The sequence below is a fragment of the Mizuhopecten yessoensis genome, unplaced genomic scaffold, assembly GCF_002113885.1.
Source record: "Mizuhopecten yessoensis strain PY_sf001 unplaced genomic scaffold, ASM211388v2 scaffold716267, whole genome shotgun sequence".
Lineage (NCBI taxonomy): Eukaryota > Metazoa > Mollusca > Bivalvia > Pectinida > Pectinidae > Mizuhopecten > Mizuhopecten yessoensis.
In genome coordinates this window covers 192,548-214,845 of record NW_018480031.1, presented here as the reverse complement: position 1 = coordinate 214,845, position 22,298 = coordinate 192,548, and the positions used below count along the sequence as shown (strand labels likewise).

General features: G+C 35.5%; 1 protein-coding gene across 4 annotated transcripts in view; it reads right to left on the bottom strand.

Moving 5' to 3' along the window:
- Positions 1 to 22,298, bottom strand: part of LOC110442456 (centrosome-associated protein 350-like) — a 134,082-nt gene that overhangs the window by 108,176 nt on the left and 3,608 nt on the right. For 2 of the 4 annotated variants that reach the window (XM_021486071.1, XM_021486070.1), the window contains exons 2-3: positions 21,513 to 21,643; positions 7,118 to 7,161 (exon numbers count right to left, since the gene is read on the bottom strand). In XM_021486071.1, the coding sequence (XP_021341746.1) occupies positions 7,118 to 7,161; positions 21,513 to 21,603 (135 nt within the window). In that variant the 5' untranslated portion in view covers positions 21,604 to 21,643. Of the gene's footprint in view, positions 1 to 7,117; positions 7,162 to 8,233; positions 8,266 to 16,758; positions 16,855 to 21,512; positions 21,644 to 22,298 lie in introns of those variants that run through there. The other 2 variants (XM_021486073.1, XM_021486075.1) reach the window with 2 other exon arrangements.

Here is a 22,298-nt window from a genome sequence, read left to right as displayed (position 1 = left end):
CAGACCTTGTTAGTTAGTACCATCAGACATGGTTGTAGTGAGGACGGACAGACCTTGTTAGTTAGTACCATCAGACATGGTTGTAGTGAGGACAAACAGGCCTTGTTACAGTTAGTACCATCAGACATGGTTGAAGCGAGGACGAACAGACCTTGCTGCAGTTAGAACCATCAGACATGGTTGTAGTTAGGACGAACAGACCTTGTTATAGTTAGAACCATCAGACATGGTTGTAGTGAGGACGAACAGACCTTGTTACAGTTAGTACCATCAGACATGGTTGTAGTGAGGACGAACAGACCTTGTTATAGTTAGTACCATCAGACATGGTTGTAGTGAGGAGGAACAGACCTTGTTTCANAATTTTGGCATTTAATTCTTGGGGAATTCTACCCCCAATCTTATAATAATATTATACATGTAGTATTTTACGACAGTATGTTTCAGCTTCTCTCATATCGTTGAGGGTCTAGCTAACATATTCAGCTTCTCTCATATCGTTGAGGGTCTAGCCGTAGTCGTTGAATATTCCATTTCTCATGCAGCTTCTCCAGGGTCGCTCGCAGAGTCTAGTAGCTTCTCTGGAATCGTCCAGGGTCTAGTTGCTTCTCTGTATCTTTGGAGTCTTGCTCGATCATGTAGCTAGCTACTCTGGGACACCTCAGAGTCCAGATTCTTTAAATTTTAAATATCCTATTAGTAAGTTTAATCGTTTTGGTATAGAGTGAGTAGCCCCTGATACGCCAAACTTGTAGCTTGTATGTATTATAACTGTAGTAATAAACAGGTTAAACTGTTCTTGCGTGTTTAGTTGTATATAAATTCCGGTTTATAACCACGTGAAACCAACCATGGCGATGTTGCTAAGCTGGAGAAAAGGTTCAAAACCAGCTAAGCCTGTCCGTGAACAGACAGAAAAAGATGCAAGAAAGCAAAATTTACTGTTCTGGCTAGTGCTTAACGGCTCAATGAAAACAACAGTAATACTGTATTAGAGATAATTGGCGATCACGTTCCGTGCTCTGTTTCTAAAGTTATTGAGAAACATTTTGTTTTGATTTCTAATAATTTTCCAATTTAGATCACAATTTACACTTCATGCTGTCAAAAAGACCAGTCTGTAATTTGGACTAGCAAATTGACAGTTGGGCTATTAAAATTCTGGGTTTTCTAGTCCAATTGACTAGTGAGGAAAAAAGTTAACGTCACAGACTGCTTGTTTCAGTTAGTACCATCAGACATGGTTGTAGTTAGGACGAACAGACCTGGCTATGTAGGACTAACATATATCTAGTTGTAGTTACTGACGGAGCTGGTTGTAGTTAGGGCAGACTTTGTTTAAGTTAGTACCATCAGACCTGGATATGTAGGACTGACATATATCTAGTTGTAGTTACTGACGGAGCTGGTTGTAGTTAGGGCAGACTTTGTTTAAGTTAGTACCATCAGACCTGGATATGTAGGACTGACATATATCTAGTTGTAGTTACTGACGGAGCTGGTTGTAGTTAGGGCAGACTTTGTTTTAGTTAGAACCGACAGACCTAGCTATGTAGGACTGACATATATCTAGTTGTAGTTACTGACAGAGCTGGTTGTAGTTAGGGCAGACTTTGTTTTAGTTANAGACCTTGTTACAGTTAGTACCATCAGACATGGTTGTAGTGAGGACGAACAGACTTTGTTACAGTAAGTACCATCAGACATGGTTGTAGTTAGGACGAACAGACCTTGTTACAGTAAGTACCATCAGACATGGTTGTAGTGAGGACGAACAGACCTTGTTACAGTTAGTACCATCAGACATGGTTGTAGTGAGGACGAACAGACTTTGTTACAGTAAGTACCATCAGACATGGTTGTAGTTAGGACGAACAGACCTTGTTACAGGAACTGGAACCATCAGACCTGGCTATGTAGGACTGACAACCTGGCTGTAGTTAGGAGTCAACCACTGCAGACTTCTACAATCTATCAAATTCTAGTTCTTCGTGTTTTAGACCTGGTATTTAGTAGTCAAAGCAAAATATGCCACTTTGAACTGAGTCTTATGTCAGTGTTATCTTAACTATACTGACCATTAAATATAACCCTGTCTATAATGCCTTTTACACAATGTTCATTACAGAACATTACCAAGATAAACGAGTGTTTAAAAATGTTTTCCCCAAAACAGCCATCATATACAAGCTATAGCCTATATTCATGAAGATAAAATGTAACTATTCCATTGCCAATATATACATATTCTATTTCAAAACACATCGTATTGAAGATGCAACTTCAAGGACATTGAGACAAAGCATTTCCAAAACAATTACTTTCAATTTAACAAGAGGCCCATGGGCCTTAACGGTCACCTGAGTCTACAGTATTATTTTTTTTGTTGAAATATGTACCAATTTGAGTAAAAAATAGTATAATGTTAACTTAACTTTGTCAGGACCATGAGCTGATCATTCCTAGACCAATTTTAAGTGAGATCGGCCTATTAGAATATAGTAGCAAAATAGTGGCCATGGCAGCCAAATTGTATTTCTGATTGACCCGAAAAATAACAACACTTTGTCAGGACCATGAGGCGATCATTCCTACCAACTTTCAGTTCAATCGGCCCAGCAGAACTTGACTTTAAGTTCGAAATGTAAAATGTTAACGGACGACGGACGACGGACGACGACGGACGAAAACGGATAGCAATAGGTCACTTGAGCTAAAGCTCAGGTGACCTAAAAATCTTTAAAATCAATGTACTGTGTCATGTCTAATGAAATTTTAACTGCACTATCAAAGAGATACAAACACACTGTAAGTATCAGGAAGGTGAAATGTTTCTATAAATGGTTTTTTAAGCGAGAGTATGTACTCTGGAGACTTACATTATGTATGCAGATATAGATACCAGAGATAATTATATACCAGATGATTGATACAGCTGCTCATGTGCAGGGGACACAACTGATATAAACATGTAATGCCATAGACTGAGCAGGGGACACAACTGATATAAACATGAAATGCCATAGACTGAACAGGGGACACAACTGATATAAACATGTAATGTCATAGACTGAGCAGGGGACACAACTGATATAAACATGTAATGTCATAGACCGAGCAGGGCACACAACTCTGTGTAAAATTCTATTTTTGTTGTTTTTTCCTGTAACAAAGCTAAATTTATACATGAGGTATGACTGTTTTGAACGTTATTTTAATCAAATCCAGTCCATCACAGTAATATATTTATCACAAAAAGGCATCTGCGTAGACATTTCAGAAGGAGCACACAGCCCTAACAATTTGTATACCAAACAAAATGAACTGCTTTTATTTAGCATTCATGAATGTCATTTATAGACAAAAACACATTTCATGTTCAGGATGAAAAAGAAATAGTATGTAGCCAGCTAATATTTTAGTATTTTATACATGATGTCAAAAAAGACAGTATCAATCATAATCCTGGGTTGTTTTTTTCCATATCCTTTTAGCAATATCAAATAGGCTTCTATATGAAACTCCAAAACTATTCCCCCTGTGCTGGACTAATGTTTTTTACCTTGAACTTGAGCACTGCCGATATTCTTACAGACACAAATTACAAATAAAATGTGTAGGGCAGGTATAGTCTTGGACTATAACTGTGTCTAATTAGGGGACAATTTCAACCACTTAACACATTATAATTTGACCTTGTAAATAGTAAGTAAATTTCGGTCTGTATGGGGTTGCAGATCCTTAGATAAAGGACCAATTTAGTTAAAGGTGTTATCTACTTGAGGTGATCAGTGGCTCCCGAACACTAAAGCCATTGACATCTGTAATGTAACATGACCAACTTTTTGTAATACAGTCTCAGAAGCAGAGTTACATAATAGTGTGACAGTCCACACCTACAAAAAAAACATTTCTGGTATGCTAATGGAGACAGATCTATGATGAAATGTGCTGTTCACCATGTGTTCGGTAGTAGACTCCTTCTTTGGGACAATATAGCAAATCATCTTCCGAGCGTTGAAGTTTGCCCATGATGTTGCTGGGTGAAACACCTTATACATTTTCTGTGACGTCACATGTTAAGTTACAACAAATGAATGCATCCATTTCTACAGTCGCCTAGCTTCATGTTATAGCCCCTTTTTGTGTGGGTTAGGGGTGTATATCAATGAAAATGGTTAGTTTCCTTATCTAATCTCCTGTTTTTCTTTGATATTTGTTAGATCAGTATTAAATGGAAATGGTTATACATGTAGTGTCTTCTCACAGAAAATTATCACACATTGACCCCAGTGACCTTTATATGACTACCAAGGTAATATAATTGGACAAATAGAAGGCAACGAAATATATTGAAGTTCAATTTTTTCTTAACATTTTGGCCCCTTTGACATTTACTCAGGATCAAGGTTATTGATTTGAATAAAACTTCTTAGCCATTCCCTTCATCAAGCTACAGGTCAATAAAACAAGCCTACGGATGCCATGGCATTACCTCACAGGTTTGTTGTACTAGTGAACTAAAAATATGAAGTATATATGTTGGCAATAATTGGGAAAATTAATATTGAATGGTCGTTCCTTTGAAAGAAGCAATTTTCCCTGTTTCATCAACCTTTGTTTGATTGCTTTGAGACTTCGGATGATAAAAATCATCGAAGTTGATATGAAATCATGACCTTTTCACTAATTGAATCAAAGCTGTACAAGAATAAACATCTAAAAATGCAGCGTACAAAAGTAATGGCTATCTAAATGTTGAGATTTAAAAACATTGTAAAAAATTTAAATCTTTGTACACTTAGCTGATTATAAACAATGCAGATATGTGTGGGGATTTGGTGTATAATATTTTGGGAAAATAGGGCAGATAACAAGAAGCTGTTTGTAAGTTTTATCAACATTTTTTTATTTGAAATTGGAACATGGGTGGTTATTAGAATAGGGAAGATTGTTAGAATCAATATGGTAATTCAAAATACTCCACTAATCAAGAAGTTAGTCTATGTCAACATAATACCAATGTCAATACGAGGATATTAACGTAATGCCAGCGTAACAACCAAACACTTACATACAGGTGTACCTGTCCCCGATTAATATTTACCTGTATACAAGAAAATCACCACATTCCATTTAGATAGGCATCTAGGAAACTTCAGCTGTTATTTTAGTTGGGTTATGATCCAGGATATAAGGATATATCAAAAACAAAATTAAGGCTAATTATTGAGAAAAAAAGAACAAAAATCTATAAACTTACACCGTCACTTATAAGACCTTGCGCTTTGCATTTAGACTAGTTCCTTGTGAAGCAAATTTTACAAATAATGGTCACTTCTTAACATAAACTCTACAAAGCTCTGCTACCGGTAATTCTGCAATTTTAACAAACTTGGTAACAAGCCCAGTACATAATTTATAAGGTCCTCTGTATCAGCCTTGCTATGGCTTTGAGCCTTGGAAAGTTAGGTCAGCCTGATGTTACAACCTTTGAGATAGGACAGCCCCCAGCTTTTGGTAAGATATTTACTTGTGCAGCCCCCCATCCCCACCCCTTCCAAAGGTTGACCAGTAGTGTACCACATAACTTACAAACTCTAGTCCCCTCCAGTTGTACCTGTAGGGACTAAATAGCCAGAGCTTCAACAAGGCTGGGTGGGAATCATAGCTGATGATATCAGTAATAGCTACAATAATATCACAATAGTTGACGATAAATGTACAAAGCACCCTAATTGTAAGAAGTATATGTTGAGATATCATTACCTGTTTTCTACCTCCCAGTGACCCGTTTATTATAGGTTGTAAACCAAACACTTTAAAAGGTATCCAAATTTGTAAACATTTGAAACCATAGATTATCTGGTTTTTATTGATCTAGGACCCTTTTACCCAGTAATATTACACTTTTTCCTAGATGTTACGGTAATTTTTAATTGCCATATTCTACTCCTTTGCACAAGCATAAGCTTTTTGTTTCATTTAATTGTCACATTTTTCATTGAAAATCTACCTTTCACACAGCCTTTTGACACAGCTAAGATTATTTTAATATCACATTATTGGAAAAAAGACACTCCAAGTTTGTTATCATAATTGTATAATTGTGAATCAATTACAGAATAGGTATGTAAATTATAAGGCAAGGTGGGATTGTCTGTGTCGGAGGTACGTCCTGTAACGCTAGATGTTAGTACAAACAAATTATAACCTGTGTGTAACTGACTTTTCTAATTTACATCATAACCTTAATTCAATTACATTGCTGATCACAAATTACCGAGCATGGAACGCAATGACTATTGAATTGAATTTTGTAAACTGTCTGAATTTTCAATTTCTATACAAGTATACCTATACATATTTTTTTATTACAATACCAGGCAGAGCCTGACATTAGTTTTTCTTGTAGAAGGACTTGCTGGTGATAATAATGAATACCAGAACAATTGCAAACCAATTCCTCACTTAAGAATGGTTGGCAGGCATTTTGTGAAAAATTCTACTAGCCCATAGTAAATATTGAATATTTTTACTAGTAATTATTACATAAAATCTACTAGCCCCTGGCTAATGTAATTGCATATCCCTGCCACTACAGGACCATTTCTCCTACTATGTTCAAAGAATCTTACATTCACGGATTTAATTGAATATCACACTTAACCCTTTCACCCCAATGTAACTTTAGTAGACTCTACCATGCATTGATATGGATGAGTTCATTATGGTTTACAGTGGTGAAAGGATTAACACAGGATTAAGTAGGAATTTACTTTAGACATTAAGTACTTCCTGAAAACCTTTAATTAAGGATTATTAATTTTTGTTTTCTGTTTACAAAGAACTGATGCTGCAATACTCCTTGAAACAAAAATCAAAGTGAAAAATAAAGATATGAAAGAAAAACAAACAAAGATAAAGATATAGAAAACATAGAAATCAGGTAAAGAAATCAAAAAGATAAATAAATCAAAAATACCTAAGTAAAAAAGATAAATAAATCAAAGATAAATAAGTAAAAAAGATAAAGAAATCAAAGATAAATAAGTAAAAAAGATAAAGAAATCAAAGATAAAGATATATGCAGGACCCAATGGTATAAATATCTTACCTCTGATTTGGCCTTTCCAATGTTGTTCCAAGCTCTATCTAAATCTGTAAAGAGAAAGAGATATCAATCATAAAATAAATCTGTCTAAACTGTCATTACCAACAACTGAAAACTTAATCGGGATAGTGAGGTTTTCTTGTTAAACAAGTTCCATTGACATACACACTATACAGTGTGATCTAGTTAAAGATCTGGTCGCTTTACACAGGGTCCAGTTTAGACAGCCGTATTACATACCCTGTTCCAATGTACAAAGAAAGTGACATGACGGAACACTATCATTACCAAGTGGACACTTTTATATATCCACATAAGCCAAGAGTTCCATGTTCTTGGACAGTCCAACAAAGCACTACATATGTACATGTGACACTTACCTGTTACCTATCCGATTTCTGTGTGTATCAGTACTGACATGTAGCCACAGGGCCACTACTACCGCACTCATTAGTACATGTAGATTTGTCACATTTTTATTATTATTCCTGATACTAGCTACACTTACAGAAATTCAAACAAATATCTATCGATTGTATCAAAATGATATAAAATATTTATACAGTATGATAAACAAGTGGTGAAGGATTGTCCATCCCTAAAATTGTCAATGATTAACCATCCCTAATAGGGTATAGTAACAATTCTGCCAGGAGCTGGTTCCAGCCTTAATCACAATAGATCATATTAAATATTCCTCAGAAAAATCTCTTTCTAAATTATTCAAACAACTTTTTTTAACAGTTTCAGTCAATTTGTTGTGTAGACAGCATTTAATCGGTAATATAAATAATTAACAAACTCAACCAAACAAGAAATATTTCTGAAATCTAACAGCAGGGAATGTTTCAACAATAAAATATACCATTTATCAGATTTTTTTCAATCTGTAGTTATTTAGGTTTCTATTTTACAAGGCATATATATAAACATTAATGGCAAATTACACCTGTTGAAGAATCAAATCTAGAAGTGAAAAAACTTTCTGGAAAATATTAATTGAAAGAATTTTTTTAAATAAATTATGACACTGAAATGTTTTTGAAAGCGAGGTTGCGTTTTTACTGCCGTGCCTGATGTAAGCCAATTAAGGTAGCTGGAATAATGACTTCTACTTACTGTAGCAAGACCTAAGTGTATAAAGGTAGAGGGAATGGAGAAATCCATCCCGTCACAGTAACAATCCACAAACAGGAATTGATCCTCTACAGTAAAAGTCAGTGTGGAAAGGTGAAAGTTAGTCACACAAACTCAACTGTTTTTTAACGTACAGCGGCTTTAACCTGGGGAAATCTGGCAGTGTCCACATCTAGTGGTGCTCGCTGATACAACACTGTTGTTGTACAGGTACACTACATATATACCTGGTTAAATCAAACACGTAACCAATACCCTGTTTGTCAATATATTCACATAGTGCCTTAGAAATGTCTAACGCAGATAAACATCCAAATTTAAAGTGTGACTGAAGAAAACCAGACACATCTTAAAATTAATATTGCTGATATAATATCTCTTTAAATATTTTTTTTCAGATTTCATACTATGAAATTAAACTTCCAATATGCAGTAAAATCTACATGTACATTTCTGTATATTTACGACTTATAATCAATATACCATACAATGTTGTAAACAAAGCCTTACAACAATTCCATATTACTTAGGGAGATAAACTTTTCAAATTAAGATGTAAAGGACAGCCTGCTTGTAACAAATCCCCAGCCCAGGACAATTCAGCAACGTCCACACGATTAACAATTGGCTAACCTGTTTATTGAATCAACATTCCCCGAATCCTCGTAGGTATCATATGTATATATTTATATTCTATATTTATAGAGAGACTCAGCATATATTATATATCTGAAGTCTAAATATAAATAGGTGGTCCCAGTATAAATATGTATATTATACATTGACATAAACACCTTGATTGAAGGCAAACTTTTTAAAAGGCAGCTTAAATTATCGCAGGCGACAAGTCTTCACATGCTCTTAAATGGCAAAAGATATTTGGCATAAACTTCACATTAAAACCTCCCAATATCCAACTTGGCATTCTTATGATTGTCTGTAACCTTTAACTGACCTGATCTAATAAATCCAACCCATGTCTGTCTCACATACAGATCTCCCTTTTCAAAAGTTGTTTTCTTTCTAAATCACTCCACATGCTTTTCCAAATTTACATCTTGATCTTTTACTATTCTGTATACATTTCTAGAATGGCAGTTTGATAGCTAATATTTTTTGCCAACCCGGAGTACACATTTTGATTTAGATCGCACCTGGGACACTCACATAGCAATAGATATGTACATGAGTTGTTGATCACCAAAACACCTGATTTCCCAGCACAAACTACCTGTGTGCCATCAATATCCATTACCTACTAATTAGATATTTATGTATTATAACAGGTCCACGCTCCAAAACCTGTACCAGTCAAACACACGGCCCCCCGTAGATGGTAATCAGTGCGTAATCGGACAGTCAATTGGTGCCCAGTGTTTATAGCATGAATGGCCAGTAGGCATCAACTTGATTGTGACGATCTAATTTCAATACAATTTACATATCCTTTACAATGAATTCCTATGACCATCAGGTTTAGACACAGTAATAAGGACTTCCTCCGGGTAACATTTTTGAGTGCTGGAGGGACAAATACATCAAATCAGGAATACCAATTCCAGAAAACACATGGTCCCGAAGCAGTTTGTGTGTTTGATGATATAACTGAAATGGACGCAAGGTCATCTCTACCTTCATTATTGCTGTGTCATCAATATTTTCTATGTTGCAAATTTCACACTTGTAACTGTCATCAATAATGTCTATGTTGCAAATTCAGACTCAGAAAAATGTTTGCCCTTGTGATTGTTAAAATCTACTGAAATGTGACTGCATGTTAAATGGCATGTCTGTTACATATATCTTTACACACCTGAGTTTCAAGCACCCAGATGATTAAGAGAGGAGTTCATTGTAAGAAACAGACAGATACAAATCTAGATTTGAAGGTGAAACAAGCCATTCGGATTGATATGTCTCACCTATGCCCCGCTTTGACCATCAATGCACATATCAGAGAAACTAACTTAAATGCAAAAACTTAATGTTGATGCATGGAGATGCTGACAAAGTCAATGGACCATGAAAGGTAGGCTGCATCTAGCAATTAACACATGTGTTGAGATGTACTACCTAAGATGCATCTATGGTCCAAGTTTGGTTAGTCTAGCATTTATACTTTCGGTGAAACTAACTTAAACGCAAAAACTTAGTGTTGATGCCACCGCCATCAGCGGAAAAGCAACACCTTAGTCTTGCTTCCACTTCATGGCGGCGAGACAAAAAAACGGGAGTTTTCCGTCTAGTATAGATAGACTTGGCATGAATGTGTTCCTCAGTATGACAGAACTATAAGGATAAATATCTAGTTCCAGGTTGTGAAAGGTATACTAAGAGTATTCTGTATATCATTAAGTCTTACAATGCAAAGTTGTGCTACAGAAATATTTCAGAAATTGTCTCCTTGACTTCATACAATACCAGTCAAGACACAAAACTTCTCATAAATTTGATCTGAAAGACAGTGCAAATCATGACGCACCTACATTTGTTACAGCAATGAGTAGGGATGAAAACAGCTACAGAACAAGGTCCCCTAAACATACTCTTACAGAGGATTTCAAAGACACTTCTACAGTAACAATAATAAAACATTGAAACCTTAACTGTGTCATTGGCGACTTATGAAAATTAAAATATTTCCTATCAACAAAAGGTCATTCTTTGTCCTTTAGTTCAATCACATATTGTCCACTTTATGATTCATTTTCCTTTCTTACATAAATTAGCTAGCCAAAACTGCAACCAAAATACTCAAGTGACCTTACTACCAATAGAAAAGTCCTGAATAAATTGACGCATAAAAAGTCATTTTAGCTAGATATAAGGGTAAAGAAGAGAAATCAATTTACAGTGTAATATCTATTTCATAACAAATTTTCAAACATGGTATCAATTGCTTTCAATTCTTTGCTAGATGATTAAACAAGAAATCCAAGAGGGATGTTGTATTTTATAAATTTGAAAATTGACTAAGGAAAGTTTGGTAATATACATAGTTTGCACCTCATCTTAATCTCAACTTAATCTGTAAGACATTGCTACAACGGATAACTATTCAATTAACACAATTACCATGTTATGCAGGGAATACATCCATGTCATACAATTTACGAATAAACTCATCTAATACCGGCCATATACTGACACGCAAAAGAAACGCAACCTGCAATTTTCAGTAATATTTTTAATAATTCATACAAAAGTTCTGTTTAAGTCATATAGCCAATTAAAGATACACATCTATTCTATTAGATAATTCAGTTAATTTAGTGCTAACGATAATTACTTTGGAAAGACAACAGTCAAGACTGAAGAGGAGGTGGCCATAAGAAATTTTCCGACTTCAATAATGAATATGACCCCCGTAAGCATTTGTTGCTGTTAGATGTCTGCAGTGCATAGAGTTGATAAGACAGTTTATTTGTGCCATAAGGTTGTTCTGCCACTCTTCCAGCAACACCTGGCGCAAAACGGGTAGAGTCCCTGCTGGATTTGGGCGCGTTGGATGTGTCGATCCAACATGCCCCACACATGCTCTATTGGCGAGAGATCGGGAATGTATGGGGGCCAAGATAACATGCAGACATTGTTTTGGCGAAGATAGTCAATTGCACATCTCGCCACATGGCACAGAGCATTGTCTGTCGAGTTATGCTGGCGGACAAGCGGCATGACAACAGGTTGTAGAATAACGTCTATGTACCGTTTAACTGTCAAGGATGACTAAGATTCTACCCCACACCATAACGCTTCCGCCACCACCAAACCCGTCACGTTCCACCATGCAGTTATTGGCACAACGTTCACCACGACGTCAAAAAACACGCTGATGCCCATCTGAGCAGTTAAGCATGAATCGTGACTCGTCAGAGAAGAGTACACTGCACCATTGTTGCATAGGAAACACGCTTAGAAAGTGTCGCTGGAGCCATTGAAGTGTGACGTCATGGCGATTAAAGTTGAAGGACATTCCCACTGCAATGTGATGCGGCTTAATGCTGTAAGAACGGAGATGCCTCAGCATAGTATCTCGGCTTATCCTAGGAATGAGTGTCCCTGGTGTCACATTTGCAGTTTTTTGTGCAGTTCTGAGCAGGTTGTGCAAGTGCTGCAACCGCACGAACCAATCCTGCAGAAGCGTCATAACCTTCCGTCGGCCAGTTCGACGGCGGCCGGAAATTGTACCGGTTTGTCTAAGACAGCTGTACAGACGACATATTGTTCTTTTGTGGACATTCAGTACTCTTGCCACAGCATTTTGGGAGTTTCCAGCCAATAGTTACTGCACAGCCCTGTTGTGTGTATCATTAGCTAGTCCAGGCATTATGACATATTCACAAACTAAATTTCTTTTACCTGACTATTCTTACCCAATACCTGAAGAATGATAAACAGGTCTGAAACACATGCTATGCGGCTACGTGTATCGGTGCATGTGCTAATCGAGCTAGGTATTGAAGTCTCACAACATGAGAACCCGTAGTGTGACAGAGTTCAATCAATCATGAATTGATGGTGATGGACAAGGGGGTTGCGTTTCTTTTGCATGTCAGTGTATGCATATATATTTACTGTAACATCAAACTAACACTGAAATGATGTCACAGAGTTTCATATTATATGGAAATTGGAGACCAAAGATCAAGAGCAAATATAGCAGAATTTTACACTTAAAGAATGGGGAAAAAAGTGTTTTGCAAGCAGAATTTTACAGTTAAAGAATGGTGAAAAAAATGTTTTGCGAGCAGAATTTTACAGTTAAAGATGGGGAAAAAAGTGTTTTGCAATACTTGCAAAAATTCTTGATCATGTGATAAAAAAAATCTTACTTTGTTTCAATTTTACGAAATTAATGAAACACGGCACGAAAATTCTCATTAATCTCCTGTGAAATAGGAACTCGTGTAAGATTGTATATGTGTAGAGGCAGTGTATACACTGACCCAGGGTTCTAATGTCATTGTGGACAATATACACCAATATATACCGCACACAATGTTGGTATTTAATGCAAACACTTGCACAAGGATTACAAACTCCATAACCCCGATACAAAAATTACAGGATTAATACAACTAATGGATTTTTAAATGAATTCGTTTTACTGGAAAGGTGAATGGCATTTGAAAATAACATCAAAGTAAAATGATTGGTACCGAAAACTATATAAAGTCGTTCATTTCAGGCATTAACAAGTGCAACATTTATGATGTATATCTTATTTTTTTTTTATTTTGATTCAAAATTGACAGAATTTATCTGGGAAGTAAAATATAAATCCAGTTGAATTGTGTATAATCTTTACATTATTTCATCTGGTTGAACAGATCATTCTAATTGGAATTCGTTCCCGGACTTAGTCCACCCACACACATTTCCCACCAAAGTAGTGACAGATCTACTGGAGCAGGGATGTCTAAAGCAGGGGTGACACATGTCCACACCTAAATCTGGATCTTCTCTGGTGATTCAGTACATCAACCATCAAAGGCAACATCATCACCAACTTGGCACAATTCCAGGCATAAAATAATCCTCCTAGCCTAGAGGAGAAATTATTATTTGTGAGAAGAAGAATATGAAAATATAATTGTGCAGCTATGCATGTGACCTTTAAAGTTCCCCAACAAAGTAAACATTCATGTTCAACAACATGTAATCTGTGAAAGTTGTACCATTGACAGAAACGTTGAAGTATTATCAGAGAGAAATTACAAAAACATTTTACATATAGAGATTTAAAAAACAGTTTTGGAGGGGAGCCAGCCTCAGGTCCTATGAAAATGAGGACAAAAGCCACACGGAATTATTACACACATTTTGACACCAGTGAATGGGGGAACACAGCCATCTAGAGATATTAAACTCTAACTATAGGAACGGGGAATTGATTGTAGAATATTTCCATGGAAGACCAACGGCGCCTGCCAAAGATTCCAGAGTCAACAGGCCTCCCGGTCCCTAGAAATGCTGAGGAATGTTAAAGTCAAATTAATTTCATTTAAATAAAATGTACAATAAACTGACTATAAGGATCAGTATCACTGTCATGTCTCATTTAATTTGTATCAACTGCTATGTTCATATATCCACAGTAGATATCACTGTAACAAGAGCTAGTGTAGCTATCAAAATTACAGGTACACATCATATAGCTATCAATAACAATTGGGTATAAGTACTGCTATCAATAACACTGGTATAATTACTACTATCAATAACATGGGTATAAGTACTGTTATCAATAACACTGGTATAATTACTGCTATCAATAACACTGGTATAAGTACTGCTATCAATAACACTGGTATAAGTACTACTATCAATAACACTGGTATAAGTACTGCTATCAATAACACTGGTATAATTACTGCTATCAATAACACTGGTATAAGTACTGCTATCAATAACACTGGTATAAGTACTGCTATCAATAACACTGGTATCAGTACTGCTATCAATAACACTGTTATAAGTACTGCTATCAATAACATGGGTATAAGTACTGCTATCAATAACACTGGTATAAGAACTGCTATCAATAACACTGGTATAAGTACTACTATCAATAACACTGGTTCAAGTACTGCTATAAAATAACACTGGTATGATTACTGCTATCAATAACACTGGTATAAGTACTGCTATCAATAACACTGGTATAATTACTGCTATCAATAACATTGGAATAAGTACTGCTATAAAATACACTGGTATAATTACTGCTATCAATAACACTGGTATAAGTACTGCTATCAATAACAATGGTATAAGTACTGGTATCAATAACACTTGTATAAGTATTGCTATCAATAACACTGGTATAAGTACTGCTATCAATAACACTGGTATAAGTACTGCTATCAATAACAATGGTATAATTACTGCTATCAATAGCACTGGTATAAGTACTACTATCAATAACACTGGTATAAGTACTGCTATCAATAACACTGGTATAAGTACTGCTATCAATAACACTGGTATAAGTACTGCTATCAATAACACTGGTATAATTACTGCTATCAATAAATCTGGTATAAGTACTACTATCAATAACACTGGTATAAGTACTGCTATCAATAACACTGGTATAAGTACTGCTATCAATAACACTGGTATAAGTACTGCTATCAATAACACTGGTATAAGTACTACTATCAATAACATGAGTATAATTACTGCTATCAATAACACTGGTATAAGTACTGCTATCAATAACACTGGTATAATTACTGCTATAAATAACACTGGTATAATTACTGCTATAAATAACACTGGTATAAGTTCTGCTATAAAATACACTGGTATAATTACTGCTATAAATAACACTGGTATAATTACTGCTATAAAATACACTGGTATAATTACTGGTATAATTACTGCTATCAATAACACTGGTATAAGTACTGCTATAAAATACACTGGTATAATTACTGCTATAAATAACACTGGTATAAGTACTGCTATAAAATACACTAGTATAATTACTGCTATAATTACTGCTATAAATAACACTGGTATAAGTTCTGCTATAAAATACACTGGTATAATTACTGCTATAATATATTAAAACCTATTAAGATAATCCCTTCCATTTAATTAATTAAAAGGCCTTTCAATTACTTTCTGCACAACAGAATGATATCAAAATACTAATACTTGCAAATTTGAATCTAAATACTATATATAATACCTGCTGCTTAAATACTTAAAATGAAATATATACAGTATATGATACATTCCATGTACCTGCTTGGATATTTTACACATAAATGAAATCTTTATACTTAGAACCCATATATAAGATCAGAATGCAAAACCAAATATAATTCCTTGTACTGTCATCTTGATTAATTAAAAAACATTAGTGTACTAATTTACCTGATCCCATAAAAGGTCAACATTAATCTGAATATCATAAATACCACCTGAAAAAGGTGGTATTATTGAACTTCACTTACAGATCCTAAATCTATCAGGTAATTAATTTCCCCCAAAAATTGAAAGATAATAAATAGACTTTCAGCAACATAGCATAACAACATTCCCTGATGTAACTCAGCAACATACTTATGTCTACAGTGATATGTGTACAAACGTTGATTATGCAGACATTTCCATGCCTTCACAGAACCATGAAGATTTGTTTGGAGCATAAATTAGGTTAAGTGATCAACTCCCAAGGTCACAGGTGTCATTTAAATAATCAGAGTTATGCAAACAACCATTTTATTTCAGCAATTACAGCCTTGCAGTTTTTATTTCGCCTTCACTTGTCCTTAAATGACCTTAGCTATCAATAGAATGCTTAATCTGATAAAAATAAAAATTACAACCAACATCAAATCTGATGAACAATTATGCTTTACAAATCTGTAAAAGAAGTTGTCTTAACTTCTAACACATATGACCGCAGTGACCTTGAAAGAAGATCATTGTCATTCATTTGAACAAAGCTGAGAGCTATATATTCATCCTTGCAAAGTACAGTTCAAACATACCAGGTCTTACAGCTCTGTAGATGTCTGAGGAAAATTGATGCCATAAGGATGGGGGACACTGTGCTACCACATAGCTTAAGCTTGTGAGCACTTTGAACCAGATAAAAGATATTTAGAAACTTAAACAGATCGAACACCATTTTTTGCTACATTTTTGATGAAAACACAAAAAACAAGACTCAATAATACACAAATTGACATGTGACTGGTGTAGACTTTCCCTGTTCTGATGCAATATTTCCACCCAAGGTGTTAATCCAACCATAACTGACACTAATTTCCTGTGGGATGTAAATCAATAAGTAAAACAAACACCTTATGTAGTTATTAGATTCACCGGACTCTTTATCTATATGCATGACACAAAGCTGTACCTGTGCATACTGCTGCACTGAAGAATGTGCATGTCTGTGTCTGTGCATACATGCACATGATTCTGTATAAATACACAGGTAAACAACATCACAACACAATCATATAACAGGCCATTTTATTCAACATTCCAAGTAACAAGTTTTATTTTACACCAACACACTTGTTTTAAATTTTTGATGATAGAGTAGATTGCAGTGAACACCTGAATAAACAGTCAACAAGTGTTATGTCTGTCCTTGAAAACAGTATACTGAGCCTGCAATATAAAATACATATGTGGTACAGTTATCCCTAAAGGAAGAAAATGTAAAAGATTCCAAACCTAAAGTGAGGTTTGCATGAAGCTTACGTTTCCAAAAGATCAGAGGTATAAACACTTGTCCTATCTGTGACTGTGAGTGTAGACTGGCACTTGTCCTATCTGACTGTGAGTGTAGACTGGCACTTGTCCTATCTGACTGTGATTGTAGACTGAAATGTGTCCTACCTCACTGTGAGTGTAGACTGGCACTTGTCCTATCTGACTGTGATTGTAGACTGACACTTGTCCTATCTGACTGTGATTGTAGACTGAAATGTGTCCTACCTCACTGTGATTGTAGACTGGCACTTGTCCTATCTGACTGTGAGTGTAGACTGACACTTGTCCTATCTGACTGTGATTGTAGACTGATACTTGTCCTATCTGACTGTGATTGTAGACTGATACTTGTCCTATCTGACTGTGATTGTAGACTGATACTTGTCCTATTTGACTGTGATTGTAGACGCCACTTGTCCTATCTGACTGTGATTGTAGACGACACTTGTCCTATCTGACTGTGATTGTGGCTGACACTTGTCCTATCTGACCCTGTGATTGTAGACTGACACTTGTCCTATCTGACTGTGATTGTAGACTGAAATGTATCCTACCTCACTGTGAGTGTAGACTGGCACTTGTCCTATCTGACTGTGAGTGTAGACTGACACTTGTCCTATCTGACTGTGATTGTAGACTGACATTTGTCCTATCTGACTGTGATTGTAGACTGACACTTGTCCTATCTGACTGTGATTGTAACCTGACACTTGTCCTATCTGACTGTGATTGTAGACGGATACTTGTCCTCTATGACACTTTAATTGTAGACTGACACTTGTCCTATCTGACTGTGATTGTAAACTGACACTTGTCCTATCTGACTGTGATTGTAGACTGACACTTGTCCTATCTGACCCTGTGATTGTAGACTGATACTTGTCCTATCTGACTGTGATTGTAGACAACACTTGTCCTATCTTACTGTGATTGTAGACTGACACTTGTCCTATCTCACTGTGATTGTAGACGACACTTGTCCTACCTGACTGTGATTGTAGACTGACAGTTGTCCTATCTGACTGTGATTGTAGACTGACACTTGTCCTATCTAACAATAATATGCCAAATTTCAGTCATTTGTTTTGTTATTATACTACAGGGTTGAAATTCTGTTGTCACATGAACTAATTTACAGTTATTTTAATATATATAAATGAAATACAGCAGTCCAAGTGTATGGTATGTTTACTATCGAAGATGATAAAATTTGAAAATGCAAATAACTTTTATTAAAATTGACAAGTAAGCACACTTAACCTGCTAAAGGATCCACAAAGCCCTGCTAAAGTTGCAACGGTTTTAAATCATTTTGTATATTATAGCTTAGTTTATATTCAACTGGACAAAATAATCTCTTCAAATACACGAACAAGGAAAGGGTAGAAGGCTGTCATAATGGTATATACACATTGAGAATTATTGATTTATTAAAAAACAATTTTTCTTGTAAATATTAAGGTTTGTGTATAGCTATAACCTATCTTAATCCTGTTATATATAAACCAGGCCCTTCAACAGGAATTCGGAAGGTTGCCAAATCCATAACCCTACTCCCAAAATTTCAACCAAGGGGAAACAACCCAAAAAACCTCTTTTAAACCACAATAAACTTTTCATGAGGTTGGTCTGCTAGATAACTAAACTGCTCTGTAGTGAAGCGGATGTAAAACTAATCAATCAATCAATTTCATGTGGTACATGTGTTAATTCAGATCTATATTGCATGATGCACCACTTGAACAACTGTAAACAAGATGACTTCCTAGCTTGTGCTAGCTTTGTTACATCCATTTGTCTCCATTCTTTTCAGTTTATCATGTGCAATTTCTTTTCGTGTTTGTTCATTCCTCTTTGTGTATCTTGTACATTGCTTGTTGTATAAGAATACACACCATACAAATACTGTATACTGCAACCAAATCACTGCTGCCATAGCAAATTATTTCAATTGAATATTATGTATACATAATGTTCCAAACTTCAACGTTATATCATAAAAGATACATGAACGAAAGCCAAAGTAGCCTTGCTCACCTTCCTGCTATTTCTGTTACATTTTAGTTGTCTTAGATTTCTTATTGACCCAAAAAATTACAAAAATGTACAATAACAACACAGTCAGGGAAATGAAGGAAATATTTGTACAAATTTTGGTTAAAATCAACCAGTGGAACTGGCGGACTAGTCAACAAGAGATTCCATCATTGTAAAATCTTCATCAGTTCTCTGTAAGTCTGTTATAGGTTTATCAACAGTGACACTATCAGGAGGTAATCAGCACTTTATACATGTACTGCTGTGTTTCACATTGACCTTTAGCTTTCAGAGAGACATTATGTGACCTACTGACAAGAATTGTTGTGATGCATAAAAATAAAAGCAACATTCCTGATTTCTGGCAGCCATTTTTTTTCTCTTCTGATCAAGCACTGTGATGCTAAACCTGAAGTATGTCATTGTGAATCTTAGGAACAGGAAGAACCAACTTAGTCCGAAAATGATCTGTACTTTGCTTTCTGAGAAATAGCAATATTTAACTTCAATGGTCAAATTCAAGATGTCTGCATGAGCTGGTTGTCCCTTTTTTTATTCAACTGAAAATGAAACATGCACAAGTAAGAACCAGCAGGAGCCTAGAGAGGAACTCAGTTACAGGTCCCGCCAGTACTTTCTGTAAACAGTAACAAACAGTCATGTATCTGGTTCTTCAAACCAATTTCAAAATCGAACACACAACTAAGGACCAAGAAATTAACAACTCCAGAATTTGAGAAAAATCAATTTAAAACTTTAAAATATAGCAAGAAAATGTTTTAACTTCAAAATCAAAGACATCTACCTAGCAACTATCTTGTTAACTGTCAAATTCTGTGATCTGGCCAGAGTTGCTCAAAGGTAAGAGTTAACCAGATGTGAGGGAAAATTCTAAAATTTGAATGCAACAAAATTAAGAACATGTAACATCATGCCACTGTTACAGATTTGTTAAAGACAGATAGGCTGATGTGCTTTGAGGATCTATTTGGCTGAGGAAGGCACTGTTTTTTGGTAGCAACAATAGGAATTTTTCACCAACCACTGGTTGAAGTTAACCAATGTTTGAGCAACGATCAGGGCCTGGTAGTTATCTTGCTCTACACACTCACCAATCAGTTTATACTTTAGCATACACTTGATCAACTTAAGACGAAGGAAACATCATAATATGAAATTTGAGAAAGGTCTGGACTTTCAGAGAAATAGTGGATGGAGGATGGTCTAAAGAATGTAAGATGAAAGGCGATTTTAACACAGCTTTACCATCTGAAAATGGTGAGCTAAAAAAAAGACCATCTTGGATTCTGAACCAGTTCGAAAAATAACAAGACTAGGATGTCAGAACCATTAGTTATTCATACATGTAGTTTATTAGAACTGACCCCTTTAATTTGAACTTAACTCAAGAAGAAAACATGCATTATACTTTGCCAATTGGAAGCTTTGACTGGCCAAGTCTGGTAAAAGTATAATTGTATATAATAATAATACCACATTGAATTCTGTTGACCAATTCAAAGGGATGTTCGGATTTCCATATCAAATGAAGCTAACATTTTTGTATTCATACTTATATATATAATTAAGGAAATAGCTTTTAAATATTAACTCATTTATTGGAATCTGCCCCTCTACCCCTTGGGTCACCATACCCTTTATTTGTACAACAATCATTTACCTAGAGATTCTTCATACCAAATATGTAATAAAAACATCTCGTCAGCTGTTAATGACTGTTTATAATTATATATAGTCATTCAAATGTTGATGACAGATGATGGACGTTTTGCATTCACATACAACACCTTTAGGCCAGGTGAGCTGAAAATAGATTTGGTCAGATTTTTCTGTACAAACTCACTGTCATTTTTTACAATAACTATATGTACAGTTATATATTAAAATTTACCAGTCTATGTAAAAGCAAATGACAAAAGATCATTCAGTAAATTTGCTGTCAATCAAATCAAGCTCTCACCTCTGTCTCCATTATATCTGTTGGTGCCGCTTGCAGTTCCCCCAGTGGTACCATGAACAATGGGATCAGACACTTTTCTCCCCTTGAACATGGCTACCTCTTTTTACAGCTACACTGTCATACGTCTAGATCTATAAAACAGAACAGACATTCAGGATGATAACATGTTGCACTATGCACATAGAGCAGTATATCATAGTGATGAAATCAGCGGTGAAGACTTTTTTTTTATTGTTGTCAAAAAGAGAGTCAACCCATCCATCCTAGATGGGTAGAAAATGAATGATATGGACAACTATCGTAGCAGGGGTGGACATACATGTCAACTAGCACTATGCCCAAATAAAGCCATAGATATTTACATCACTGCTAAAGAAAAGTTTCACTAACTACAAGATGTGTTTGACTAGTACAATTTTCTAAATTGAAATCGTTAACCTCTGAAGTGGTATAATTTTAGCATCTTAATAACTGGTCCCTGTGATTAGTACATGATGAATAGTAATCATTAACCATGGTCAGCTTTTCTAATTACAGTTAACTCCAATCAATTGTTGTCAGTATCAGTTGACAGGTATAGGGTTATGAAAAATGGTCATCACTAGTACTATAGAATTGACATTATAATTAGTGTACAGCCAGCTTCACGGTTGTAGTAGCCATGTTGATCAAGGGACAACCTAGCAAACCTGATCTATGAATGTAAACATGGCAATACAGAACATCAATGGTGTGCCCATTGATTACTTCTAGAACAAACAGCTACAGGGAACAAATTAAGTAAGT